The sequence below is a fragment of the Podarcis cretensis genome (assembly GCF_951804945.1).
Source record: "Podarcis cretensis genome assembly, chromosome: 8".
NCBI lineage: Eukaryota > Metazoa > Chordata > Lepidosauria > Squamata > Lacertidae > Podarcis > Podarcis cretensis.
Window position 1 is genome coordinate 76208436 of NC_137177.1, and position 27320 is coordinate 76235755.

A 27320-nucleotide genomic window follows, 5' to 3' on the forward strand; every position below is an offset into this window, starting at 1 on the left:
TGTAGCACAGTTAGCTCAGAACACCAGTATCTCCAACCCCCCTCCGAAAAGCACTGGCTTGCTCCGTTTCCTTCTTCTAGCTTCCCCCACCCAACCCCAATGGCAGAGCCAACACAGCACCCACTCTTTGGAGAACTCCAAATACAGAGATTAGGGAACAGGGGTGGCTCTCCCAAGTCTTGTGGACTCCAACTCCCATCAGCCCCACCCAGCATGGCCAATGGTCAGGCATGACCGAAGGTGGAGCCCAAAACATCTGGAGGATGCCACCCCTGGATTTGAGTCTCAACATCAATGTTCTCAGGGCACGCAGGGTATTTTAAAATCATTTGCCAATGACCTAGCATTGAATACTGAAATTAAGTCCTCTCTTTGGACCCAAACTTGGAGCTCCTGGACTCAGCAATCACCTCCCAATTTCCCTTCTCCCCACACAAATCCAAACACAACAATTTACAGTGGTGCCCCGCAAGACGAATGCCTCGCAAGACGGAAAACTCGCAAGACGAAAGGGTTTTCCGTTTTTTGAGCAGCTTCGCAAGACGATTTTCCCTATGGGCTTGCTTCGCAAGACGGAAACGTCTTGCAAGTTTGTTTCCTTTTTCTTAAAACCGTTAATACAGTTGCGACTTGACTTCAAGGAGCAACTCATAGCATGCGGTGTGCGTCTCCGTAGGGGCAAGAACGCGTGAAGGCGGGTTCTGAGGGAGAGGGAGCTTTGTTTCGGCGAAAAATAGCAAGGCGCGCACACTTCCCTCCCCACAACTCCCAGTTAGGGAGGCCAGGCTCCGGGGCTCTTCGGACGGGGCTCCTTCCTTCTCCCCCCCCCCCCCGTGCCCCGGCGGTGACAAGAGGCCTGCCCGGGCCCTCCAGCGCTAGCCCTGCGAGGGGCGCCCCCTACCTGCATCTCCGCGCTTTCCAACCCCGCGACGTCGACGGCTGCAGCAAGTTTGCCTCTCGGTGTGTGTGCGCGCGAGTGTGTGTTCTCCTCGCCCCGCTCGAGTTAGTCCCCGCACAGCGCAGGCAGCAGGTGAGTCGCCCTTTGGCAGCGTGGAAGGCGCCGGGCCAGGCAAAGTCAGCTCAGGAGCCACCAGGGACGCGCCCCCGCAGTCCTCTCCAACGGGCTGGATGCACCCCTCTCCGCTCACGCGCTTCTGGCTGGCTGGCCTGCTGCAGCAGCAACAGGGGCAATAGGCATCCACCGTCGCCGACGCTCCCTCCCTCCCTCCTGCCCGCAGCGGGCGGCTGGCTGGCTAGCGCTCTCGCTTTCTTTCGGGCTGCTGCTGCAGAAGGGATTTTGCACCAGACAACTTTTAGGCCAGTAGGAGTTTTGACTACCGCGGCGACAGCAGCAGCAGCAGCAGCAAGATGGCGCCGACTGTAGTGCAAAGGGTCAGAGCAAGGCGAGCGGAACCGATCCCGGGGGCTCAGGCAGCAACCTCCGCCCCTCCTCCCCCCACGCCCGCCTCTCCCTCCCTTCCAAGCACCCCCCTTTTTTGAGGTTTTTGAAGACCAAAACTTTCCCAACACCGTGCTTCGCAAGACGGAAAAAATCGCAAGACGAAAAAACTCGCGGAACGAATTAATTTCGTCTTGCGAGGCACCACTGTACCTAACTCTGCAACACAAACCTGAACATCATCCTTTGGGATCATCCTGGTGGCTGCTGCTCCTAATGATTCTTGAGGTGCTTTTTTATTACTATTTGGGGAAAGGGCCTGCAATGGCCAGCTGCTGCCAATAATCCGTCCACAAGGCCTGTCTGCTGGTCCTGAATCCAATGACCATTGGAAAATTGGGAAAGGATTTCAAACAACGTGGCAAGATTTTTATTCTATTTGGCAGAGGAAAAGCGAGACTGCTTTCATTACTGACACTAAACCAGTCTCAATAGCAGCTGACAATATTTCTATAGACATCAGAAGATCTGGGCCTTCCGCAAGGAACTGTTTTGGTTCTGAGGTGAATGCAGATACCTTTTTTCTCAGCCATCTGAGCAAAAATATTTTGTGTTTTGTTATAGCTTGCTCTCTCGCTCTCTCTTTAATGACAACAAAAGCAAGAAGGAAGAAGAGAGGAGCATATAGGCTCTTTTCATAAAGCTACTTTAATGAACTGGAAGTGTGCATTTGGAAACTGCAGCTGTTCCAAAGAGGGAAGAAATAAATCTCCTTAAACAGAAGAGGAAAGTGAAAGTGTCATGTCTCTGAACCTAATCCAAGCGTTAAGATGCAAGCCGTCAATAGGCAAGTGAAGGCCAAAAAAACCCCAACAACCTTAACTAAATAAGAGTCAGGGCGGTGTAATGGCTAGAATGTGGGATCAGGCTCCAGAAGGCCATGGTTCAAATCCATGCTTGGCTATGAAGCTTACTGAGTGAACTTAAGCCCAGGCACAGGCCCTTGGCCTAACCTACCTCACAGGGTTGTTGTGGAGATAAAAGGGGAAGCATCATGATAACTTGTAGTAAATTTTTGAATTATGGATTAAGGACAAGTTCTTAATAATTGGACAAAAATTGAAGCTAGTGATAATAATTGGACAATAATTGGAGTTAGTGGTGAGATGCAGAACGAAAAATAAAACAAAAGGATCCACAAAAGCGGGGGGAGTCAAAGGGGATATGATGTCTGTGTTTTGTTTCCTTTGTTGTTGTTATTGTTTGTTTGTAAAACTGAAAATCCAAAAATAAAATTAAGGGGGGGGGCATCATGTATGCCACCTTGAGCTCACTGGAAGAAAGGTGGGATGCCAGTGTAATAAATACAGTGGTGCCCTGCAAGACAAATGCCTCGCAAGACGAAAAACCCGCTAGACGAAAGGGTTTTTCGTTTTGGAGGCGCTTCGCAAAACGAATTTCCCTATGGGCTTGCTTCGCAAGACAAAATGTCTTGCAAGTTTTTCCGACTTTCCCCCCCTTTCCCCCCCTTTTTTCTAAGCCGCTAAGCTGCTTATCCGCTAAGCTGATAAGCCGCTAAAAGCCGCTAAACCGCTAATAGCGCTAATCCGCTAATCCGTCAATGGGCTTGCTTCGCAAGATGAAAAAACCACTAGACGAAGAGAATCACGGAACGGATTCTTTTCGTCTTGCGAGGCACCACTGTAAACTGAACAATACAAATATAGCAACACTCTTCTTCTACCATTCAACAAAACAAGACAATAAAAATAAAAATAAAAAAACGCTGACACACAAGGGAAAGGGGAAGGGAGGGAAGAGGAAAATAAAAACAAAAACACCGACACCAGTTTCTAAGCAGTTGCTCCTATAACGTCCAGCTGGCACAGTTCAGGGAGGAGGGCACAGGAGGCGCCTGAAGGAGCTGGGCCTTCAGCAAAGTGGATGAAATGAGCCTTCTGCTTGCTATCTCTCCTACTGAGGCAGCCTGGTGGAATGGCTGCCCCCCCCCCCCAGATGACAGTGGAGGGGAGAGAAGGCCTGATGGGAGCTGGCCTAGGAGTTCTGTTCCCTGCATAGCAAAGCCCCTCTGAAAACGAAGGGAGTTCAAAAGTAAGCACGGGGATTTAGGCGGGTGGGGAGTCTGCTGTTCAAAGAAAAGCAGTAAAAACATTTTTTTTTAATTCAACACTGGGGGCAGACGAGACCTTGGGTGTGCCTGAAGTAGCTCCTTGGATCCTGGCCCAAATATGCAAGACACTGTAAGCGATCGCTTGGAGAAGGCAAGCCAGGCCTAGCCCTGATTGGAGAGAGCAGCAAAAAGCTTGGCCGGAACCCAGAAAGTTAAGAAGATTTCTGTGCTGAAGACGCTGAAGCAGCCATCGCTGTGGACACTCATCAGGCAGCAGCTACCAACCCAGCGACTCCCCCCCCCCCCCCCCGCGCCCTTCCTCCCCGCATGGTCCCTCGCCGCTCATGCCTTTGGCTGCAGCGTCAAGCATTGCGCAACAAGCGCTGAAAGGCCGCGGCAGGGCCCAGTTTGTTCAAACCTCCATTAGGCTTTTGTCAGAAGCGTTTAAGATCTCCGCAGAAGCGACTGATCCGTTTCTACAACGTGGCTATCCAATTACCGGGAGAAGAGGCTGGGCTCACACGGCGAGCTTGGCAGCAATGGATAAAAAGGAGCTCTTTCCCCCTCCTCCCCGCAAGCAGATGATTCATAAGTTCCCTTTCTTTTTGCACAGGGGCCTCCGTATGAAAACATCTAGTTTAAGGGAAAGCGTGCCAATTTCTTTTTAGAACGTTACCAACGAAGGAGATTTAGGAATGGAAGGAGGAACATAGGAAGCAGGAGAGAACCTGCAAGGGCAACACCAGCTCAGCGGGACGGGAGCCTGAGAACAAGGCTGGCTCACGAGTTTTCGGCACCCTGGAAATTACCTGCCCAAACAAAGCCTGTGCCACTCAGTTCTGCACCAGTGAGAAATGCATTTCTAAAATAGGTTTTGAAAATGAAGATGTCAAAAAAAAAAGACTACCTCCATTCTTCTCCCCCCGCCCCCCCGACTTTCCCCCTGAACCAGCTCCACCACCCCAATTCCAATTCGTAGCTGGAATGTTTGATTTGAGTGCTTGAAATTATTCCAAGCCAGTGGAGGGTAAATATGGTGTGGTGTTTACTGGCTCTTCTAAATGCATGAGCTCCCGTGTGACCAATCTCACACAGCACAGCCTCAAAGCTATATAAATCTTAACAGGAAATTTTGAATATATGACAGGGGAAAGGGAGGGAGACAAGGAAGAACTGGGTGGTGAATCAAAACAGAGATTCAGAAACCATCCAAAGCTGAGGGATGGCCTGGGTGGCAGGAGCTGCCTTGTCCTCGTGGTATGGACACTGGGACGCGTTGCCCTCACAGATCTGATCTGATCTGATGGTGGGGGGGGGGGGGACTGCTTCCAGGGAGGAGCTGATCTTTGTCAAGGGAAAGACAGTCAGAGCCTGCATTATCAGAATTTGTGCTTCAGCCTCCCTCCCACTTCCTGTTCCTTTCCACTCGTACGTTGTGTCTTTTTAGCAGGAATCATCTTAGGACTGATTTTTGTAAGCTGCCCCCAAAGCCTTTGTGGTTAAAGGGTGGGGCATGAATACCTCAAATCAGGAAATAATAAACAGTCCAAGAAGCCTTGAAGTCAAGCTAAGTGTTCAGCATGTAGTCTGGCAGAAACACAAAACGCTGGACTCGTTCAAGAACTAAGGGTATTAGGGCTGCTGCTGTCCATTCCAACTTTTTTGTTTGGTTAACTAGTGCCTGTTTCCCTCTTCCCTCCCCGTTCCTTTTTCCTTTTGTGCTCTCCCTTTTTAGATTGCAAGAAATGACCCTGCGGGCCTTTTTCAGCTGAAGAAGCTGGATATAAATGCCTTTAATGAACAAACAAACATGCATATATACATCTGACAGTGCTCTTGCTGCTGTTGACTTCTGAATTATTTTATTTAATTGTACGCATTATATTTTAACTTGTTTTACTAGATGTATCTCACCTTGGGCACATTTTTTTTTAAAAGGCACTACAGGAAAAGTGGCAAATTTTAATTTTGTAAGCTCCCTCTTCAAGAGTTATCCTAAAAGACAGGGTGAAATAAATAAAACTCCACTTTCACAGCACCCTTTTTGGGGGCAAAAGGCAGGTGAGCCACATATTATAAATAAAAAATACAGCATGTTCCTAGTCAAGTCTGCTCAGAAGCAAGCCCCATCGAGGTCAATGGGTCTTACTCCCAAATTAAGTGAGAACATGATTACAGCCTTAATACGGCTGTAATCTTCACCTTTAGAGATTTTGCTAGTGTCTCCAGCAAGCGTCAACGCTTAATGGAACAACCCTATCCATACTTACCAGCATAAGAAAATAAGAAGAGCCGTGATGGATCAGGCCAGTGGCCCACCTAGCCCAGCACCCAGTTCTCACAGTGGCCAACCAGGTGCACTAATGAGAAGTCTGATAGCAGGACCTGAACCCAACAGCAACTCTCCCCCCCCCCACCTGCGATTACCAGTAACTGGTATTCAGAGGCAGACTGCCTCCAACAGTGAAGGTCGAACAAAGCAGTCATCGCTAGGACTTATAAGAAAGCTGCACTTTGTTCCCTCCCAGGCTAGAAGCATGCACAGGATTGCAACCTAATTCTTGGAGCGCTTCTCCGGCTTCTTTGAAACCTTCTATCCGACAGGATAATCATTAGCTTTACTCGCTCTCTGTTACCCTTCTAACTAATTAAGAGCCTTTGGATGGATAAAGAAAATGATTAATATTTAGATCAGATGTGCCTACTACAGGAGGAGAAGCCTATTAACCAGAAAAGTGACACCTTCACAAACTTAAATTAAATAATAGCTCCCCCAATGCAGCTTCAGAGCCACCCATGGAATGGCAAGTCATTTAAATAACGTGAACTGAAAGGCAGGGCAGTGACGGATCGCGGGCTCTCCTGCACCCGCTCCGTTATGGTCCGTAATGGGAAGCCCACTCGTTTTTCAGACTAATTGAATATGGTTCCATTGCTTGCATGGAGGAAAAGCAGGGAGAGGCAGAAGCAAGGAGATTTGCTTCATTAAAGTGGTTTTTTTTTAAAAAAAATAAAAAATAAAAAACTCAATCACAGAGAACTTGCTTTTGGAAGAAATCTGTTTGATGCTAAAGGGGGAAAAGATCAAAGACCGATGTCTATAACAAGAACAGGACCTGGAAATGAGGCAGAGGCTACAAGCCCAAGTGTCGTTCTTTTTAAAAAATACCAGGGGATTGGGTGGAAGAGGCAATTGGAGATTTCAAAAATAGATGCGAGGATACCACACTTGTTTCGGAAACAGAAGCCTTCACCTCTGGAGAAGGGCAGGCTGTGAAGCTGTAGAGGAGGTCCTGAAATTCCTCAGCAAGGAAAGCCACTTTCGCTTTACATAATGATCCAAGGATTTTAGGACTAGTTAAAAACCAAGCCTCTCAGACATTAAAAATCGCATGTTCTTAGCCAGAGAAAAGCCTTCTATTTCAAGAGAGAGATAATTATAATGGACTCTCATCCTTTCAAAGCCAGTTAAGGAGCCAGTTCTTTCTTCCTCTACAATGTCTAACTCCCTGTTTATCACACACTCAGAATAGCCTATTACAAAAAGCACACCCACCCACTTCTCGAAGAATTTGTGTTGTGGGCTTGCATAGAATAGATAATCCTTTGCTCCCCACAACATTTCTAACAGGGACCAAAAGCAATACTGTGTATTATCCCCTGCCCCACAAGAGGCTACTTCTACAGAGATAAAGCATCCTCTGTTTTTGCAGAATTAAGCACTGGACTCACTCTCTCTCTCTCTCTCTCTCTCTCTCTCTCTCTCTCTCTCTCTCTCTGCCAATTCCAGCTCTGGGAATGTGAGTGAGTGCTTATCCATCCACTCATCCTCCTCTACAAAGCACAGCTGGCGTGCTGCACTCAGGTAACATCTGAACCACCCATCTGCTCTTAATAGACTAACACAGCACCAACTAGACTCTCCTTCCACACCCACATTTGGGGGAGTTACAGTTCTTCGGCAGAATCATTTCCCCACAACCCAGATTACCCCAGAAGATTTGACAGCCATGAAAGGAGCAGCAGTTGAGCTGCCCCAAAGCAGGCCCGTATGGCCGTTTTCTGGCTATTTCATGTGCTGTGGGGCTCAGTGCTACCATTTTAGGATTCGGAAAGGGGGAGGGAGATGCATGGCAAAGGTTCTAAAGGTTATTCTTGGGATATATTCCAGACCAGTCTTTGCTCAATCGGGTGCCCTCCAGATGTGCTGGACTCTCACTCCCATCAGCCCCAGTGCTGGTGGGTCAAACCATCAGGGAGGCAGCAGGTTGTTCTAGATTCAAACGCAGATAAAGTTGTGGTGTGTTTTGGATTTTCTTCGGGTAGCGGAATCAGAAAGGGAATCTTCAGAGAGGTGCACCTGCCGCAGTCAAGTTTCATTTTGGGGTAGTTTTGTTATAGCAGGCTTTCTTGGGTTTACAGTAGTACCTCGGGTTAAGTACTTAATTTGTTCCGGAGCTCCGTTCTTAACCTGAAACTGTTCTTAACCTGAAGCACCACTTTAGCTAATGGGGCCTCCTGCTGCCGCTGCGCCGCTGGAGCACAATTTCTGTTCTCATCCTGAAGCAAAGTTCTTAACCTGAAGCACTATTTCTGGGTTGGCAGAGTCTGTAACCTGAAGCGTATGTAACCCGAGGTACCACTGTATTTCTTTTTCTTTTTTTAATCGAGATGCAACTTTTGCTGCTTGTGAATGCATGTGAGTTCTGTTTTAGATTATCTGGTTGCTACATTTTGTATTTTGCTTTGTAGGATGCCCTACGGAGGTATTTCTAGAAAGGGAACGAAAGCGTTAGAAATACTAACAATACAGTACTAGGAAGAATTTCCTAAGAAAGGTGATGGTGGGATGATCAGCTCTCCTGCAGAGCCCAGCTCCTGCCACTAGGTGGCTAGCTTTAGAGAAGAGCCCACACACCATTATTTGCAAACCTCCTCTCAATTAAAAAGAGGAGAAAAGCAAAACGAGGAAGGGAAAAATGCGGGAGTGAAAACTCAGACATCAACCAATCCATTTCTATCCCCGTCTCCCCGTCTTCTCAATACAGTGCCTCATGACAGATTATTCTAATTCGGCTTTCCACTTTTGGCACAACCACTGGCAGCCAGTCGCCGGTCATTGGCTTTGAGCATTGTGAAGCTGGCTGACATTAGCTCCCTCAAAACTAGAGATTCACCCTCAAGGACTTCTCCTTATATAATCCGAGCTGTCAGTCTCTATACCCCTCACCAGCAGTGCTCCAGTGGACCTCGTTTATAAACGAGGAAATCTCATCCTCGTATAGATCAAACTGATTTAATGCCACTGCCACCGTGCGGATTCAAAGGCCATGTTCACATGAACAATTTCTTTAGTTTAAAAACCCCTTTGCAGATTTTCTCTTAAGCCCTCACTGAGCATTATCCTCACCACAGCCCTTTTCGTAAGGCCTGTCCTCTGACACGTGGGGAACCCCACACTGTATAGCAGTCTCTCTCTGTGTGTATTTGTGTGAGAGAGAAAACAAGCAACAGGAGCTGGTGAGCAGGACTGCTCACACTGGGTCTCTTACACACAGAGTGTGCATATGCTGCCATTTGACTGGAGGCACACAGGCTGTGTCTGCACATCACGGTAAACCACAGAGGAGTCTGAACAAGCTCAAGCACAGCACTGGACTCGTGTACATCTTCCCTATGTCCAGGGCTTCAGCTAGAGTCTACTGCCGCCTTTAAGGAACCTCAGTTTGATATTCTGTTTGAAACCTTGGTTTAAAACCCACCTGCATCAGTTTCTTAATAAGCTAACGTTAAACCGTGGCTACGATTGCTGGCTTAGGCTTACTAAAATAGCCAGCGTTTGTTTTAGACCAAGGTCCCTGGTCTGAATTTAGGCAAGGTTCCATAAAAGTGGAACCAAGCCCTCCTTACATGTGTGGGGCCAGTGGTGCGGAATACCCACGTCTAGGGCTTTGCTTATGCTTGGGTAGGCTCTTCTATGCAGTGCTAAACCATAGTTTAGTGTTACATGCAAACTGCGCCATAGAGTGCACCCCGGGAATCCAATGCAGGGTAGTGGGATCTGCTGCTTTCAAAGAAGTGCCTGATTTTTGCTTCTATTTTGGTTTAGCTGGAATATGGGTACATCAAACAAAAACTAACAAGTGTCCAAGTTTGCAGTACTCTCTCGTGAAAAGAAAAAAAAGAAAGGAAATCCCAGCGTAGCACCACACCAGAAAATCCTCGTCTTCTCTCCGCTTGGAGAAGAGTGAGGCACCGGGTTTAAGAACACAAGAAGTGCCTCCTGGATCAAGCTAATGGCCCATCGAGTCCAGTATCCTGTTCTCACAGTGGCCAACTAGGGGAACCCTCAAACAGGATCCGAGCACAAGAGCACTCTCCCCTCTTGCAGTTTCCAAGAACTGGTTTTCAGAAGCATTATTGGAGGCAGAGCACTCCCATCACAGCCAGTAGCCATTGATAGCCTTCATGAATTTGTCTAATCCAGGCATAGGCAAACCCGGCTCTCCAGATGTTTTGGGACTACAACTCCCATCATCCTGGACCACTGGTCCTGTTAGCTAGGGATGATGGGGGTTGTAGTCCCAAATCATCTGGAGGGCTGATTTTGCCTATGCCTGGTCTAATCCAACAGGGTGGGAGAGTTTGGGAGCAAGCCTTAAGCCTGCACCCTCGCCTATGTGCAGAGAGGTGGTGATGAATATGCAATGACACCCAATGTGCTTTCAGCTGAATGCAAACTATCCTTGAGCCTCTGCGGAGGAATCCTTCCCACCCCAACATGCTTATGTCACTTGAGTGTTGAGCCCAACTCTGCCCCACTGTTTGCTACACCAAGCTGAAGCACAGAGGTAAGGTAAGGAATGCCCCCCTCCCCCCGACTATTGCTACTCAAGGGGACTCACATGCCTACCCTGTGGCATTTTTCTAGGCGGACCGCAGTAAATCACAAACCCCAGCCACATATTTTCTCGAGTCCCTTTCTTTGGATCTCTTGGCCGCATATCATTTGTGAAGAGGAAGGCAAAAGAAAGGGTAGAGACGGAATCCTGCCAGTGGATGAGAGGGAGAGAGACACAGAGAGAGAGATTTCAGGTTTTACAGCATCTTCCAAGCAATGGGTCTTTGTTTAAGTTACAAAGCTGTGCCGTTAAATGTTTCTATACACAGAAGGAACAAGATGTGCATTTTACAAACACACACACAGAGCGAGAGCGCACCAGCTAAAATGACTCGAGTTCTGTTGCTAAGGAACTACAAAGGATAATGGTATTGGCCCTCTTTTGTTTATGAAATAAATTGCTTTGGGAGAGAACAAATGCAGCCCTTTGAGCCACCTTGTGTCTTGTTCTCCTTTTTTAAATGAACACTGGAAAATGACTGCGAACAGCTGAGAGCGTAAGCAATCACCATTTTTTCTTAAAGGAAGAAAAGGCACCCTTGAAAATGAGATGAAATATGCAGTTTCAACAGCCAAAGTCTAAAGCATTTATTAATCTTTTGAGCAGTAGATTTCTTCCTTCCTACCCTCCCTTACCGCCCCCAGCAAGAATGAAAAACGCTCCCCACCTTTTTTTTCTGCATGAAGCAAAGGGCATATGAGACTAGAATATTTTCTGAGAATCCTCCTTGATTAAGGATGTCTGTGCCAAATTAAAAAAAATACTGTTGCCATTACAAATTTGTTTGGGTATTTAGCTTCTGGTCTCCAATATATAAAAGAAAGCAAGACCTTTTAACAAGGGCAACTCACCAGTGTAAATATTTGTGAGACGCGGGTGGGAAGGGGTGAAGATTGTCAATATGGCAAGGGCATAATATCTAAAAATATTCCACGAGGCAGAGAAACATCGGATCAAGCATATGGCAGGTTAAAGCAAGCAAAGATATAAAAGAAGCTAGGAGAAAGCGAACAATTATTGGCAGCAGTTCAGGAACCAACATGAATGAGCAGAAGGCACCAGAGTCGCCCTGTTTGGAAGTCAAGGCCCTGGGTAGATTCAACAGGAACATTGGAAGCTGCCGTATACTGAGTCAGACCCATGGGTCCATCTAGCTCAGCATTGTCTACACAATCACTGGGAGCAGCTCTCCTGGGTTTTCAGACATTTGTAGGGAATTTATCAATTACTGTGGCAGAACCCACACTTTGGAACTCCCTGCCTATTTACATGTGGCAATGAATCCTTCACTGTAGTCATTCTGACACAGGCTTAAAATGCTTTTGTTTAGGCAAGCCTCTCCAGATACATCAGAAGTTCAGTGTGTATTATTTATTTTTAGCTCCTGTTTGTTGCAATCGTCATGTTAGTATTTTTAATACCTGTTTTTAACTGTTTATCAGTAATGTTAATGTTATGTTTCATATCTTTGCAAACCACTTAGAGGTTTTCTTCGTCTTCTTTCTATTCAAGCAGGATATAAATTTTGTTTTAAAAAACAGATAAAATAAAATAAGAGGGAACGTTCTCAGGCTCAACAGGAAAGGCTGGTGATTGAACCTGGGATCTTCTGCTTGCAAAGCAGATGCTATTCCACTAAGCTACAGCCGTGTGCAAGGAAAAGTGCCTTCTTGGTGGTGGCCCCACAAATTATACAACTCCCGATTTATTTGTGCATCGGCTCTTAATAAACTTAAGTTGGACAAAACCTCATTACTGTAATAATAATCCTGCTAACAGAGATCCTTTCGCTGTGGGCTCAGGAATTTGTGCATACAAATCATGTGTTCATCTAATGCTAGATTTCTTCTTGTTATGCCCACTTTATAATTGCACACTCTGGCACCACCATGCTCTGTTAACTGGTTCATCCTCACAACCCACGCCCCCAGCCCATTGTCATGCTGTTAAAAGGGGATGTTTTTCCATTATGCATTATGCCTCTGGGTACCAGTTGCTGGCAGTCACAGGTAGGAAGTGCTACTGAGCTCAAGCTTGGCTACTGGACTTCCCACAGGCGTCTGGTTGAGCCGCTGTGAGAACAGGCTGCTGGCCTATAAGGGTCATTGACCTGATCCAGAAGCCAGGCCCGTCTTATGTTCTGTTAATTGCACTTTAAATTCATGGTCTTTTTGCCCCAGTAAGCAGCTCTGCCCTTTTAGGCACTCTACGATGTCTGGTTTCAAATGAACCAAGGATGAAAAGATGTTTTGTTCCTCTCCTTGAGAACAGATATACCAGGAAGCATTTTGAGATGATGAAAGCCACGCAACTAATGTCTTGTCCGGGCAATCTCAGTTCATTGCATTACAAACATCTACAAGTGCATTGGGGAAAATTTAGTTTGCCGTATCTTGCTATTTTTTGGAGGGGGCGGGCAAGAAGGGGGATTTTAATTCGTATTTGTAACAAATGGAGCTTTGAACGTGAAGCCAGGTGTTGAATGGTGCTTAAAAATTTATGAACTTGTAAATCCACGAACATGGCCAATTAAGGTTTATCGCTATCAAGGATTAACCACCCTTGGATATAAAGTTAAGAGGTTATTTGAATCGGGGTTGTTTACTTCCAGCCATGCAACATCCCCCACCCCTAAACAAAATATTTAAAAAGTGGTATACTTCAAGATGAAAGTTACAGTTAAGGTTACAGTGTGAGATTTCCAGAGAGACAAATCTAGGATTGTGCATCACTCAGTATCCTATTTTTCCCTATAAGGTATCTAACATTGGGACACTTTAAAATTCAACTACAATGGACACCAGGTAGCAGAGAATTTGAATGCTAGGATATGTAGGATATGTCTGCACTTGAAAGAGCTTGTCTGAAACCATGGACAGCTGCTGCCAGTCAGTGAAGGCAATACTAAGCTTGATTGACCAGGAGTCTGACTCTATATGGCAGCTTCCTATGCATTCAGAACTCTTATTCCAAATTTGCTTTGCCTTTGGTTAAAAAAATAAATAAATCTGCAGGGTGTCTGGTTGTCTACCCCTACAGTAAGAAAATATCCCCCTGCCTTCCACTTTTTAGAGTATTGAGTTTTAGTAAATGTGTAGATTTATGAGGTGCCCCTTCTATCAATTATTCCAGAATCTGAAGCTAACAGCATGGACACATGTACTTGATGGCTTTTATTTCTATCTATATACTGACGTAGCTGAAGAATACAAGCATTAATATACTGATTCCTATTCATGATGTAATGATAAAGACCAAATCCTTTAAAAGTGTATTTCAGGGTGTTTTGGGAGTGAAGGTTAATGCTTTCTCCCCTCTTCCCAGCTGGTTGTCTGTATCACACACACAAACCCAAACTCCAGCGCAAGCCAGTTCCCCTTGATTTTTGCAAAGGCGACCCGGGTCCTGGGTCGTAAAGTGAATTCAATTAGCAAGCCTGCTGTTCTTCATAATCAACATCAGGATGCTAATTAAGGCCCCAGCGTCATGCTGCACAAACATCCCCGCGCATTACGGGGCTCCACGGCAGCCGGGAACTCTGCCTTCAGCTAGCATGCATAAACAAACAGAATTAATAACTATCCGAGTGTGGACGGGTGACTTAATCGGTTTCGATTAGATGCAGCTCAGCCTGGAGCCTCTATTATTTAAATATATTCACAGTGTTTAATTAAAAAGCCTAACAAACTGGGGGTGGGCTACTCGTCCTTATCTATATTTCTCCTGCTTTTGTTATCCTTTCTACGGATTCAACGTGTGTGCAGAGGTGCACATGCTTCAGATAAAAGAAGCCTGGGCCCTCCATGCCGAGGCAAGCAGGAAAGCCCCTTCAACGATGCTCTGCAAGTTCAGAAACTGTCATCGCAGGGGCGTGGAACCTGTGACCCTTTGGACAACATTGGGAGCCCTGGCTCCCATCAACCTCAGCCAGCAGGGCCAATGGTCAAAGATAATGGGAACATCTGGGAGGTTACAGGGTCCCTTTCCCTGTATTAGCTGGATCATCATCAACAACAACATCATTATTTTACTTAGATACCATTTAACGCCAAAATAAGCATTCCGTTTTGGCATTCAGTGTTAATTTTTCAACAGACAAAACGCTTTTGCTAGTCTTGTGGATGGGGAGATAGTGTGGGAAATATGCGGGCAGTGTCTGGTGTCATCTTGGAAGGCAGAGGCAGGCTCAGCTGGCGGCTAGGGGAGGGGTTCAAGGGAGGTAATGGTTCTATGTGGGCTCTCCATCCCCCACCCCAAGGCATCTGGTCATCCACTGTGAGAACAGGAGGCAGGAGTGGATGAGCCACTGGCCTGATCCAGCAGGGTTCTCCTTATGTTCTTATGCATTTGACCAAAAGCAGCAAAAGCAAAACAGTGCAAGATGAATTGAAACCGGGTAACTTGGATCGTATATGAGTCTTGCTAATGCACCCGTAGTAGAATCAGATGGTTGGTCCTCAGTTGCCCTCCCAGACAGCATATGGAAATTGAGATGAGGCCTTTTCAGATTTCCCTTTGGAAATTTCTCTCCCTCTCTCTAACACACACACACACACACACACACACACACACACACACACTTGCTGTGTTAGCAATTTTTCACAACTTGTGCCATTTTGGATTTGGTTTTTATCTGCTGCTGTTTTAAATAAACTGCCATTGTGACAGTTTTCATTATTTTTGTAAGCCACTCTTGCTGTCAAGCTGATCAGAGAGACCACCCAGGCCTAGTATGTCCATAGCATCCTAAAAGCTGCATGAGGTTATTTCAAACCTAGGATGAGTCAAACAGAGATGCTGTTTGGACCTGGATTATTCTCTGAGTCCCTTAAGAAATCCAAAGCCTACACAGTATTGGGGGTGGGAGGTGGGGGGCGTGAGCAAACTTTGTGACACCCCTGCAGGGTCCCTCTTTCTCTTTACAGAGTAGGTCTGGTCCGGAGCGAACAATCAGGGGTCTAAATAAATAAATAAGATCATGAAGTTCCGAGGGCGGAGCTTTAAGAACTCCTTACAAATAAGAGAACAGCTTGAGGTCTGGCTTTTGCCGACAGTGGAGGCCTGCCAAATGGAGCTGGGAAGCTGGGGAGGGGGAAAGATGAGATGATAAGCGGAAACTGACAGCAGCAATGCCGAGCTAATGATCGCCATTCTGCGCGCCCACAGCGCTCACTTTTTAGGGAGTGAGGTTTCATTCTTCATTAAGAGCGCTTTGCCTTCCTTTCTGATTTGTAAGGCTCCATTCTCTGTCTTTTAAGGCTGGCTGTTGATCAAAGCCGGGAGCTGAAATATCGGCGGCGCTTTCAGCATATAAAAGCAACTTGCAGGGGGCAAGGGAAGAGGAAGGAAGGAGGGAGGAAGGGAAGGAGGGAAAGAGTCTTCAGAAATAGGATGGCAGAGTCTAAGCACGGCGTGAATTTCTGTGGGGAAAGCATCTTTTTTCATCATGAGGGTCTCATTCCCTTCTGGGCAACCTCCTGAATGTCACTTGCCTATAAGCCACCCTGGAAAACTTTTTTTTTGGGGGGGGGGGCTGAAGAGTGTGGCAAAAATGCTTTAGAATAAAATTAACAGGTAGGGCTGAACCCCTAGGCATGTGGGAGTTAGGTAGAGCAACACTCTCGCTTCCAACTGAGAATAGGAAGTGTCACTCTAGCCTTTCCTTAGCTCTGTGATGACAGCAAAAAGAGCAGGAGATGCATCAATAAGCCAGGGAGTCAGTTGGCACGCACTACAATTTGCTTAAGCAACACTGTTACTGCACCACCCTCTCTTCCAGATCTTCTCTTGAATGCTCCCTGCTTTCAGAGACTCCCAGATACTCAGTGGCCCTTACACCATAAAACAACCCACTGTTTGTCTACCTTAATCCAGCCCACCTCCTTGGCAAGAATGCATGGGCCTAACTGATTGAGAATTCTCCCTAAGCAGGAGGTCTGGAAGCAGCCGGGTGATGCAGAACTCCTGCCCTGCCCGAAGCACGCTAAGAAAAAGTGCCACCCATTCTGGACTTAGACAAGACCCATTCGCTGACACAGCCCCTTAGTTACACTGCAGCAGCCCATTGCCACAGTTAAGCTGTCTTCATAGGTAAGTAAAAGATTCTGACACTCGTAGCTTGCGCCCTTTTATTCCTGAGCTTTTCGCAACCCCAGAAGAGAAGGAAAAGGAGGAAGGAAACGGGCTCACAGTAGCCATTTTTACTGGCCTAGCTCCCAACCTCAGAATGCCAAGACTTTGGCTGGCACAAGTTTCTCCCTTTGTTCTGGGGCTGCCCTATAAAGCTTTCAGGCCCTAGATGTGCTGTCTGGAACCTCAAAGCAGCAGCTCTTCACCCTGCTCTTTGGACTATAATGGGGAGCACATTCAGGCTGCTGCCTTTACTACTACCACCACCCCCTGCCTAACTTGTGCCCCATTAAAGCCACATTCCCTGCAGCTGCCCATTAAGCTGCAAATACTCTGGACAGGGGCTACAATGCCACCATGCAACGTATGGGCCTAGCACGCGGCTGGTGCCGAGTTCAAACAACAGAGGAATGGCACCAGGAAGCTGCCTGCCTGCCTGCTTTATCTTGATTGACAAAGCCCTCAGAATCTCTGCCGAAGCCACCCGAGGGGGGAAAAAACAACAACAAGCACATCTGACACTGAAGCAGCTAAGAAGCGCATTTTCCTGGCAGCCGGGTTGGGACAACCCAGGCGAGACAGGCCAGGGGGCGGCCCAAGGCAAATCCACAGAACTCTCTCGCGCCCGAGGGCTTTGCCGCTGAAAAGCCGAGACAGGGAAGGAAAGAACCCAACTCCGCTTATTCTACGGCTGCAGCATTAAGGAAGAAAGAATACATTCTCCGCACCGCTTTGGCTAATTAGGTACTGGCTGCTAACAGACTGATGCAGCAGCTGCTGATCTGTGGGGTGCGGGAAACCTCTGCCTCTTCCTACAACCCCCCAAACCGATGAGATCGTAAGGAAAAGATTGGAAGAGGTTAAGCAGAACAGGAGCGGCAGCAGGTCCCCTCACCACTTCGTCTTCCGTCCAGCACTTCTCAATGAGTTTGGGCACAGGCTTCTTCACCAGGCGCTGGAGGGCTTTGCCGGCATCGTAGTTGCTTTCATGTAGCTAAGAGGACAGAGAAAGAGAGAGAAAATGTAAACCAGATCAGCTACATAACCCAAGAGAAAAGGCGGTTGGAGTCAGAAGAAAAAGATGCTCTCCACTTCTTCATTTTAAGGAACCTTCCCCCCCCCCCCAAAGATCCACAGCCAAAGCAGATATTTAGGGTGGGTGGGTGTGCACACCACTCACCCACTTATTCCACTGGAAACAAAAATATGCCAAAACCAACAGACTTTTAAAAAGAAACCAGTTCCTGCACAGCCCTCCCTGGTTCATATTTAGCCAGATGGATGGAAAAAATTACCGTTCCAGAGGTTAGTATTTGCTTGAGGAACTGAGGAAAGGAATTCTGTGTGTGTTTGAAATTCACACCAAGCCCTCCACAGGTGCTGGTTGTTCCATATATTGGGGAGGCGGGGGAGGTGTCTGGAAGCCTGTGTGCCATTGGGTTGAATCTGATATTAGTCCTACTCAGTGCAGAGCCACTGGAATTACCAGGCATGGCTAACAACTCCATTAATCTGAGTGGGTGTGAGTATGACTTTATTGGCTACAACCCATAATATTTGGGGGCTAGGCAGGGTGGGGGTGGGAGAAGCTTGTTCACATGGCAATTACAGTTTTCGTATTAGGTTCCCACAGGATTTGCAAGGGCTCTACCTTGAAGATTTTCCATAACTGACACCAGGAATTTGGGAAGAAAAACAAGGCAGGATTAAAGCCCATCATGCCCACCATCTGGTGCCTGTAGTGCTCATTTAAAAATGTGTCAGGCCCTGTAAAACAACGCACTGGGCCTAAATTTCTTGGAAGACTCGGGATGGATAAAAGACAGGACTTCATCATGCTGTGCATAAACTATGGAACACGCTCCCACAGGAGGCAGGGGTGGCCACCAAGACGAGCACCCTAGTGTGCACTGAATTCAAAAGAAGTCAGCTGATACCATTAACTCTCTGGAACCCACGACACCAGGAGATCCCTTGTTCAAATTTGCAGTTCCCAAGCAGATCTCACCCACTGCTCCCAAGCAGCCGAAATCATGCCTAGGACCCCCAGGGCAGAGGAAACAGCATGTCCAAGTGGAAGCCCAAGGCCGGAGCCATACGGCATGTGAGGTTGACTACGCCTCAGCTCTACTGGTGCGTTCAGGAAGACGTGGGGCAGCAGAGCCAGCTATAAAGCTGCTCACTTGAAGCCTGGCCCTTGCCGAAGCGGCACCTTCTCCTCTTGTGCTCCCTGGGACTTTTTGCTAGAAAGCTCCCCTACTGTCCAGAGCAGGGGTAGGCAACCTAAGGCCCGCGGGCCGGATGTGGCCCAGTTGTCTTCTAAATCTGGCCCACGGACAGGACTGTCCGGGAATCAGCGTGTTTTTACATGAGTGGAATGTGTGCTTTTATTTAAAATGCATCTCTGAGTTATTTGTGGGGCATAGGAATTTGTTCATCCCCCCCAAAAAAAATATAGTCCGGCCCACCACATGGTCTGAGGGACGTTGGACTGGCCCACGGCTGAAAAAGGTTGCTGACCCCTTGTCCAGAGCATCTGCCTGCCTCGCCAGACAGCTCCTTTACCTCCCTGTCAAAGCAGGATTTTGAGCCACATAGTGGGGGTGGGCGGGAGGAATGGGGGCACACCAGGCGAGTCCACCCGGTGCCAAAAAGGGCTCATGGGAAATGGGTCACTGTGGGCAACTTCCTTCAAGAACAACCCAACCCCTGCAAGCAACAAGCCTTGAGCTTAAACAAGGCACTGGTGCCACAGAAACCCATCAACGCTGTATCATGCGGCTAAGAGTCAGGGAGACACAGAGCCCAGCAAGAACTGCTTAGGTGAACCTTCTGCCTCTCAAAAGGATTGCCGCAGGTTTTGTCAGTAAATAGAAGCTTTTGTTTGTAAACCTGCTGTTGCTGCCACTGCCGCCACCACCAGCATCCATGTCAGGCCCATGACTATACTGGCAAGAGAGCGGAACAATGATTTCTTCCCCCTTTTCCTAGACCACAAGCCGGGATATACAGCTAAGATACCAGATCCTGCTGAGCCTGAATTCTGACAGGCAAAGGAGGCTGGCATGTCTCAAAATGCTTTTAATGTTCAGTACATGTGCCGGGGCGCCTGCCTCAGGTGCTCTCTTTTTTCAGGCTTCCACTCTCCAACCTGCAGTATTATTGTGTCCCAAAGCCAGAAAAGACTCCTGCTTGTATTTCTACCTATCAAACACGACCAATGTGCCGATTTATATGAAGAAAAGTAAGGAGGCCCCGTTTATCAGTTCCTGTTGTCCTTGACCAATGGCTGTGCTAGCTGCGTGCTAGCTGATGAGAGATGGAGGCCAGAAACACCTGGAGGGCCACGTCTGCCTTAAATGAAACCCACAAACACCACGCCCACCCAGCTGTTCCCAATTTTGGCTGTGAGTGCCCCAGTAGCCTTCAAAAGAGAGTAGTCTTCACAAAATATATGGGTGCCTGCACCCTCTGCCTGCCAGGAAGCTTAAAACTGAATCAAGGCTGATTGGTTGCCCAGCTGAGCTCTGTGGCATGTAAGTGTAAGTCAAAGAAAGGCACTTCTGGCCACTGCTGATGTGGACACTTTCCACACACTTGGGCCACTGGATGATACATAGCATACAGGTGCCACAGACCCTACCCCACCTAAAAAAGTTGCCACCACCCATCTAATGTGAGAGTTTGCTCAGCCTCCAGATGGGTGGCTGGGGGTGCTGTGCACATTAGCCACAAGCAACTCCAGACTGTGCCACCTTACATCTGTGATTAGGCTGAAGAACCTATGAGGCAGAAGAGATGAATCCCAGTCAGGTCTATTTTGAGGAGGAGGAGGAGGAGGAGAAGAAAGAAAACTAAGCCTTGTCTGAAAGCAGGATTTTTCGCTTGGCAAGGTACTCCAGTCCCTGCCTCCCTATTCATGACTCATGGAAGGAATCTATTTTTGACCGGAGGAACGGAACAAATTAATTTCCTTCCTTTCCTTTTACTGAACAAGCTTAACAAACTGGAAGGAGAACAGGGGCCGAAGGAGACCAAGAACAATGGGCGGATGGCCGACTGCTCCAGGCTGGAGAAGCTGGAGGATGCTTTGGGACAGGCTTTCCCAACCTGGTGCCCTCCATATACTTTGGACTACGATTCAGCACACACTGGGCTGGGGCTGATAGGAATTGTAGCCCAAAAGATATGGAGGGCACCAGGTTGGGAAAGGCTGGTTCCGAGGCGTTTGTGGGACTCATACGATCAGGCCCCACACTGAGAGTCTGGAGCCAGTTTTAGATGTTTTCAGTTGCTCTCCAGCTGTTCAGTATAGGTGCGCAGTGTGGCTCCACCCACTTGGAACTCAAGCTCCTGTGCATGCCCACAGCATGCTGGTGTACACGTACGCACACAGGCCTGCCGTAGTCCTGCCAACACGCACATCTTTAGTGCTGTCGCAATCCCACACCTACACATGCTCAAGCATGTCAAGAACAGCTCAAATGTATGAGAGTGGCATTGATCTTGCTCGCCCTTGACCAAGGTCAGACGATTGGGGTCCATGTAGCTGATACTGATGAGCAGCGGCTTTCCAGGGTTTTCAGACATTTTTTTTCTAATACAGAATAAGATATTTGTAGCTTTTATGTTTAGCAACTTCTCTGCAGAGATCAGCATTCCTGAACTCTGAAAACTGCCATCCGTGTATCGTGATGTTTAGCTGGTGGTATATCCCAAAGTTGAAAACCAGCTCCGTCCTTATTTCAGACATTGTGATATATCAGTATATTGCGATGTTTGGCTGGTGATATATCGCGGTGTTGAAAACTAGGTATCGGGCCAACCCTAGTTCTCTCACTGGTTCTAGTGCTTAAAACCTTAATTAAGGAGCCACATTAGTACACACTGCAGCAGTTGTAGGGACATTGTGGTCCTCTAGATGTTCCTGAACTACAACTCCTGTCTTCCCTGGCCATTGGCCATTCTTCCTAGGGCTGGTAAAGAGCATAAGCTCAGCATCCGTTGCTCTACAAAATAAATTAATCAAGAATCCCATTTCTTATGACAAAAGAGCTCTCTCAAAGGCATTAAATAGAAAACTAATTTACATGGAAGCGAAGTACAACTGACTTAACGAAGTCCTTTATCCATGCACTGCTTATGAACGGAATCCTCAGACAGGGTGGTATTCAACTTTTACTCACAGCAGACCTACTAAAATCAATGGACCTGCCTTAGCCTCATTCATTGCTGTGGGTATACCCTGAGTACCACCCACCAAATGGAAGTGTGTAGGACATACATACACACAAGATGCAAGCCATTTATATAGTCGCCCCCCCCCAACACAAAGGGGTGTTACACAGAGACAACACATGTAGAAACAAAATATAAAAAGGAAGATAAAAGAATGAGAATAGATAAATTTATATCCAGCAATTTGAATAATTCCAAATATTCATTGATGCCGAATATATATTTATTGGAATTTTACAGACCACCAGCCACAGAAGAACCACTTTGTGATTTAACATACATCTTCTCTCTCTCTCTCTCTCTCTCTCTCTCTCTCTCTCTCTCACACACACACACACACACACACACACACACACAAATAAATGAAGAACTACCAATATGTGCCTTTTAAATCACAGCACTTCTTTCCTGCTGCCCTGCCCACATCCCTCAGCTACGGCAACAGACATTAAGCAGCTCTGGATCTCAGGCAAGAGCTTATTAGCATAAACTCCACCACATTAGTACAAGGGCTGGGGTGGCTTTCTTCTGCACTGGGGGTGGGGTGTTGCATTTTGACACCCGCTTTGCAACAGAGCTGCCATTTTCTGGCTGCGTGATACCGCAAATAAATTCTCCTCTTGGCATGGCTCAGCTGTCAAGCACCTCTGTTCGGTAATGAATCCATGAATTACGTCTTGCCGCTCTGACATCCCCGGGTCTTGCACATCAAAATATTGTTCTTCAGTTGTAATTTATAACTTAATTTAAACGTCCCTTTCCTTGTGACCTTTCCCTACATCAGAAGAGCATCACATCTGGCAGCTCTGGCTTCAGCAAGGCACTCTTCTGCAATTACAGTCATTATGAGCCCTGCCTGAAAGCCATTGCAGGCGCCGGGGCCTCAGTTCCTGCTACAATATTAAATAATTGGAGTCCATTAAGAACACAGCTAAATTTCAGACTGACGTTCGCAGGAGGGAGGGGGCAGGAGGAACCTGAACAGGAGCAAAAGCGTTGCCAGGCTAACATAAAACCTTTCCATTAAACAAGGCAGAACTGACCAAATATCCTTTAAGCAGGTGGCATTTCCAGGGATTACCCCAGTTGAACTGGAGTCACTGTAAAAGGGCCTGGTATACTTAAAACATTTTAAGAACTGCTGTTGAAAAGCAGTGTAAATATCTTTTAAATGAACGCATGGGTCGTGTTGTTGTTTTTAAAAAAACCTCTGCATCCAAGCAATCAAAATCCTGCAAAAAGTTTAATTCTGCAATCCGAATGAAATTGTGACCACAAATTATATTGAGGGCAATGAGACTATGGCTAAGAGTTGTAGCTTGCAGCAGGTACCATCAACTCACACAGCCCATGGGGCAACTATGCACCACCACCAGCTAATTTACGTAGCCTTGGATGGTGCAACCGAAGATATTTTCCTGTCGTATGCAACAGATTCCACATTTTAAACAGCACTAGGAGAACATTTATCTAAGATCAAGGAGCATCCTCTGTGATGTGATGTGTTAAGCAGAGGCAACAGCATAATATTTTGCATGTAGGTTGCATCATGTACATCCCAAAACTTTTATGATTTGACTAGTTTACCAGTCAGGTGGAAGGTTATAAACTGTAAGCATTATATATGAATGACTAGAAGATGGCTAAGGATTGTCCACAACCAGGATGTGAAACCATGATTTGGAAGCGATGGCTTGGATTAACTATTACCAAGCATTACAACTGCAATGGACAAGCCACGCTGAAGGCCTCTTCAACTTCTCCACTTACAAGGTGACAAGACCTGCTGATATCTCCCTGACGACACTGTATGAGGTCAGAGCTTAGCAAAGCAAGTTAAATCACACTGCCGCTGTATGTTTGGGATCTTAACCTGCAAAGAAGCCATGGTTAAGTAAGCATTGTGCTCATAGCCGGTTCACATTGGATTCCATCTGGGATCGAAGCCTGTCTTTCAAGAAGCCAGGCTTGCCTTCTTTGCAAGTAAGAGGACAAAACTTGCTTGTCAAGCTGCAAAGCCGCTCAAAGGGAGAGAAAAAGACCACCCTCCACTGTTCTATGCAAGGCTTTGACTGCACCATTGGCCAAGCAGCCCCTGATCTGAAGCATCAGGGCTTCCTTGCGCGTTAAATGCTGACAACTGGCCAAAAGACAGGAAGGGAAATCATTACTATAACCTATGCTAACATACCTTTAAATGCTTTCAATGTGGCTGTCTGTGAAGTTAATATACAAGATCTAGTCAGAGGGCAAGTTAAGCAAACCAAAGCAGGAAGTAATTTGTCTGGGTGACATCTTGCTTGTAACTGAATATCCCTCAACAGGCATTAAACTGCCTTGGGTGTCATTCAGGAAAACAGGCTGCCATGTAATATCGCGGTTTATGGAAACGTCCCACTACTCCTTGTTATTAATAAAGAGGAACAATCAGCGATATGAACATGAATCTCCTGCATACAAAGGGGAATGAAGTAAAAGTTATGTTCGTTAAAGAGCAGTTTTAAAAAACAGGGAGGCAAAATACAGGGACGCTGGGCTGCAAGTAATACTACCAGCACCAATATTACTACTATTATATATACCATTTAATCGCTATGGTGACTTCTAATCTTAAAACCAGTTCCATACACACAAAAGCATGTACATGCGAGTGAGCGAACGAGCACGCACGCACGCACACACACAATGTGTTCCCTGATTCCACAATCAAAAGGAAGCCCCTTTGCATTTGGAGTGGCATTAGCTCCAAGTCACTATAAATGCCACCAGGTGGACTAGCTCTCACTTGTCTCAGCAAGGAGGGAATTGAAGCTGCCCACTCATTGTCCCAGCAGCCTTGAGGCTTCTCACTGGGAGAAACCAAGGAAGTCACTATCTTGGGATATTCTCCTTCTTTCTCATCACCTCACGGGCAGGTGGAAGGGTAGGTTTCACCTTCCTAATTCCAGTGGACTGGAAAAAGCAAAGATCACTAGTGTCGAAGCAAGGATTCTTCAACATCAACTTCGTTGGACTGGTCATGTTGTCCCGATGCCTGATGATAGTCTTCCAAAGCAACTACAGTGGTACCTCGAGTTACAGACGCTTCAGGTTACAGACTCCGCTAACTCAGAAATAGTACCTCGGGTTAAGAACTTTGCTTCAGGATGAGAACAGAAATCACACGGCGGCGGCGTGGAGGCAGTGGGAGGCCCCATTAGCTAAAGTGGTACCTCAGGTTAAGAACAGTTTCAGGTTAAGAACGGACCTCCAGAACGAATTAAGTTCTTAACCCGAGGAACCACTGTACTCTATTCCAAACTTAAAAATGGAAAGCGTAATACTGGTGGTCAACAAAAGAGGTTTAAAGACTCTCTCAAGGCAAATCTAAAAAAATGTAGTGTAAACACCAACAACTGGGAAACACTGGCCTGTGAGCGCTCCAGTTTGAGAACAGCCTTTACCACAGGTGCCATGGACTTTGAAGACGCTGGAACTCAGGACAAAAGGGAGAAACGAGCTAAGAGGAAGGCACACTTGGCAAACCCTCACCATGATCAACTTCCACCAGGAAACATGTCCCCACTGTGGAAGGACGTGTGGATCCAGAATTGGCCTCCACTTACGGACTCATTGTTAAGACAGTGTTCATGGAAGACTTGGCTATGAGTGGTCACCAAAGAAGAAGTGTTCACCTTCCAAATCCTGAGAATCTCCACTTCCATTTTAAAAAAACCACACACACAAAGGTTTCTATCCTTTAATTTATTTCTTATTACACTTACACCCCACCTTTCATCCACAGAGCTCAAAGTAGTGTACATGGTTCTCCCCTCCCCCAGTTTATCCTTACAACAACCCTGTGAGGTAGGTTAGGGCAGCTGAGAGATGGTGACAGGCTCGATACCACCCAGTGAGCTTCATGGATAAGTGGCAATCACCCTAGGCCCCAGATAACCCTAGTCCAGTTTGCTTACATTTTTTTAAAAAATTGATTTTTTTTTCCTTTATAGCCCACCAGTTGGTTCTCCTTTGGCTCCGTGGGGCAGAAACCAGTCAGGCTTGCAATTCACCATGCAGAGACCTTCCCTCGCCAGATTGGCAGATCTGGGACACCAGTTTGCCACCAGGCAGCAGGAAAGGATTTCTAAGTCAACGTATTAAAAGATTTCTTGCTCAGGAGCTTTTGAGCACTCAAAAGAAATAGTGCAAGAGCATTAACGAGCTCTCTGCTTGGGGATAAACAAACACTTTGTGAGGTGCCCCCTCCCATGCCTGGGATCCTTTAAAAATAATAATTCAGTTTTGCCTATTATCACGCCTCTCAGGCCACAGCTGGGAGGCTGCTACTTATGAACAATAGTGGTCCATTCATCCAAAATGCCAGAAGGCTGAAAATCCAGCCTTGAAACCCTGGAAAGCCTCTGCCAGCCTGTGTAGACAATACTAAACTACATGGAACAACGGTTTGAACCAGTACAGGGCAGTTTCATATATTTGTAAGAGGTAAGACCACAAATGAGACAGCGCCCAGGAAATGAAGCTCCCTAAGATGGGAGCCCTGTCCAATCCCCAAGCTTATGGTATCTTTCTGTAAAGCGGAGGCAACTAACCCCGATGCCAATGCTCAAACTCCACTGTCAGAAGCAGGATTCTTTAGAATACCAGTTGCTGGATACTGCAGGAGGGGAGAGTTACTGTTGCACTCAGATCTGACTTCTGGGCTTCCAACAGGCATCTGACTGTCCACTCTGAGAACAGGATGGTGAGCGAGATGGGCCTTTGGCTTGATCCAGCACGCTTCTTCTATGTTCTTATGACAGGACCAAGCCAGACTGCTCTAAACATGGAAGTTAAGAGCATATGAAGAGCCCGTTGCATCAGACAGGTGGCCCGTCGAGTCTAGCATCCTGTTCTTCCAGTGACTGACCAGATGCCTCAGTGGGGAAACCTGCAAGTGGGACCTGGTCACAAGAGTACTGCAGTTTTTATTAATTGGTGTTCAGAAGCATTACTGCCTCCAACTGTTGAGGCAGAGCATAACTGTGATAGCCACCTCCTCTTTGATTTTCTTTCATCCTCTTTTAAAGCCAACTGAGTTGGTGGCCATTAGTGCTTCCCATGGGAGCGAGTTCCATGGTTCAACTATGTGTTGCATGAAGAAAAGTACTTTCATTTATCGGTCCTGAGACAAATATTTTCATAGAGCCATGACACCGATGCTTTTTAAAATCTTATTAGCCTGAGAATTTATTCAGGGATTTTAAAAAATCAAAACTGTTGTCATTGTGAATCCACTCCCCCCAACACACAGCTCAATGAATGTACTGAAGTGTGGAATATGTTTATTATTTTATACAGTGGTGCCCCGCAAGACGAACGCCTCGGAAGACGAACAACTCGCTAGACGAAGGAGTTTTTCATTTTCTTAGCCGCAAGCTCCAGGGATAGCGAGACCTCTTTTGAAGCAAGGGGCGGCGGGGAGAAGATCGCTTCTCCCCGTTGCCAGCCCCGCAATCTCCGGGGACAGAGGGGAAGGCAC

The 27320-nt window shown here is 46.8% G+C and overlaps 1 protein-coding gene across 19 annotated transcripts in view; it reads right to left on the reverse strand.

Annotated features, from left to right (window-relative positions):
• The window catches only part of RERE (arginine-glutamic acid dipeptide repeats), a 351307-nt gene that overhangs the window by 94536 nt on the left and 229451 nt on the right, over positions 1 to 27320 (reverse strand). For all 19 annotated transcript variants that reach the window (XM_079986730.1, XM_079986735.1, XM_079986734.1 and 16 more), the window contains one exon: positions 17457 to 17555. In XM_079986730.1, the coding sequence (XP_079842856.1) occupies positions 17457 to 17555 (99 nt within the window). The remainder of the gene's footprint in view (positions 1 to 17456; positions 17556 to 27320) is intronic.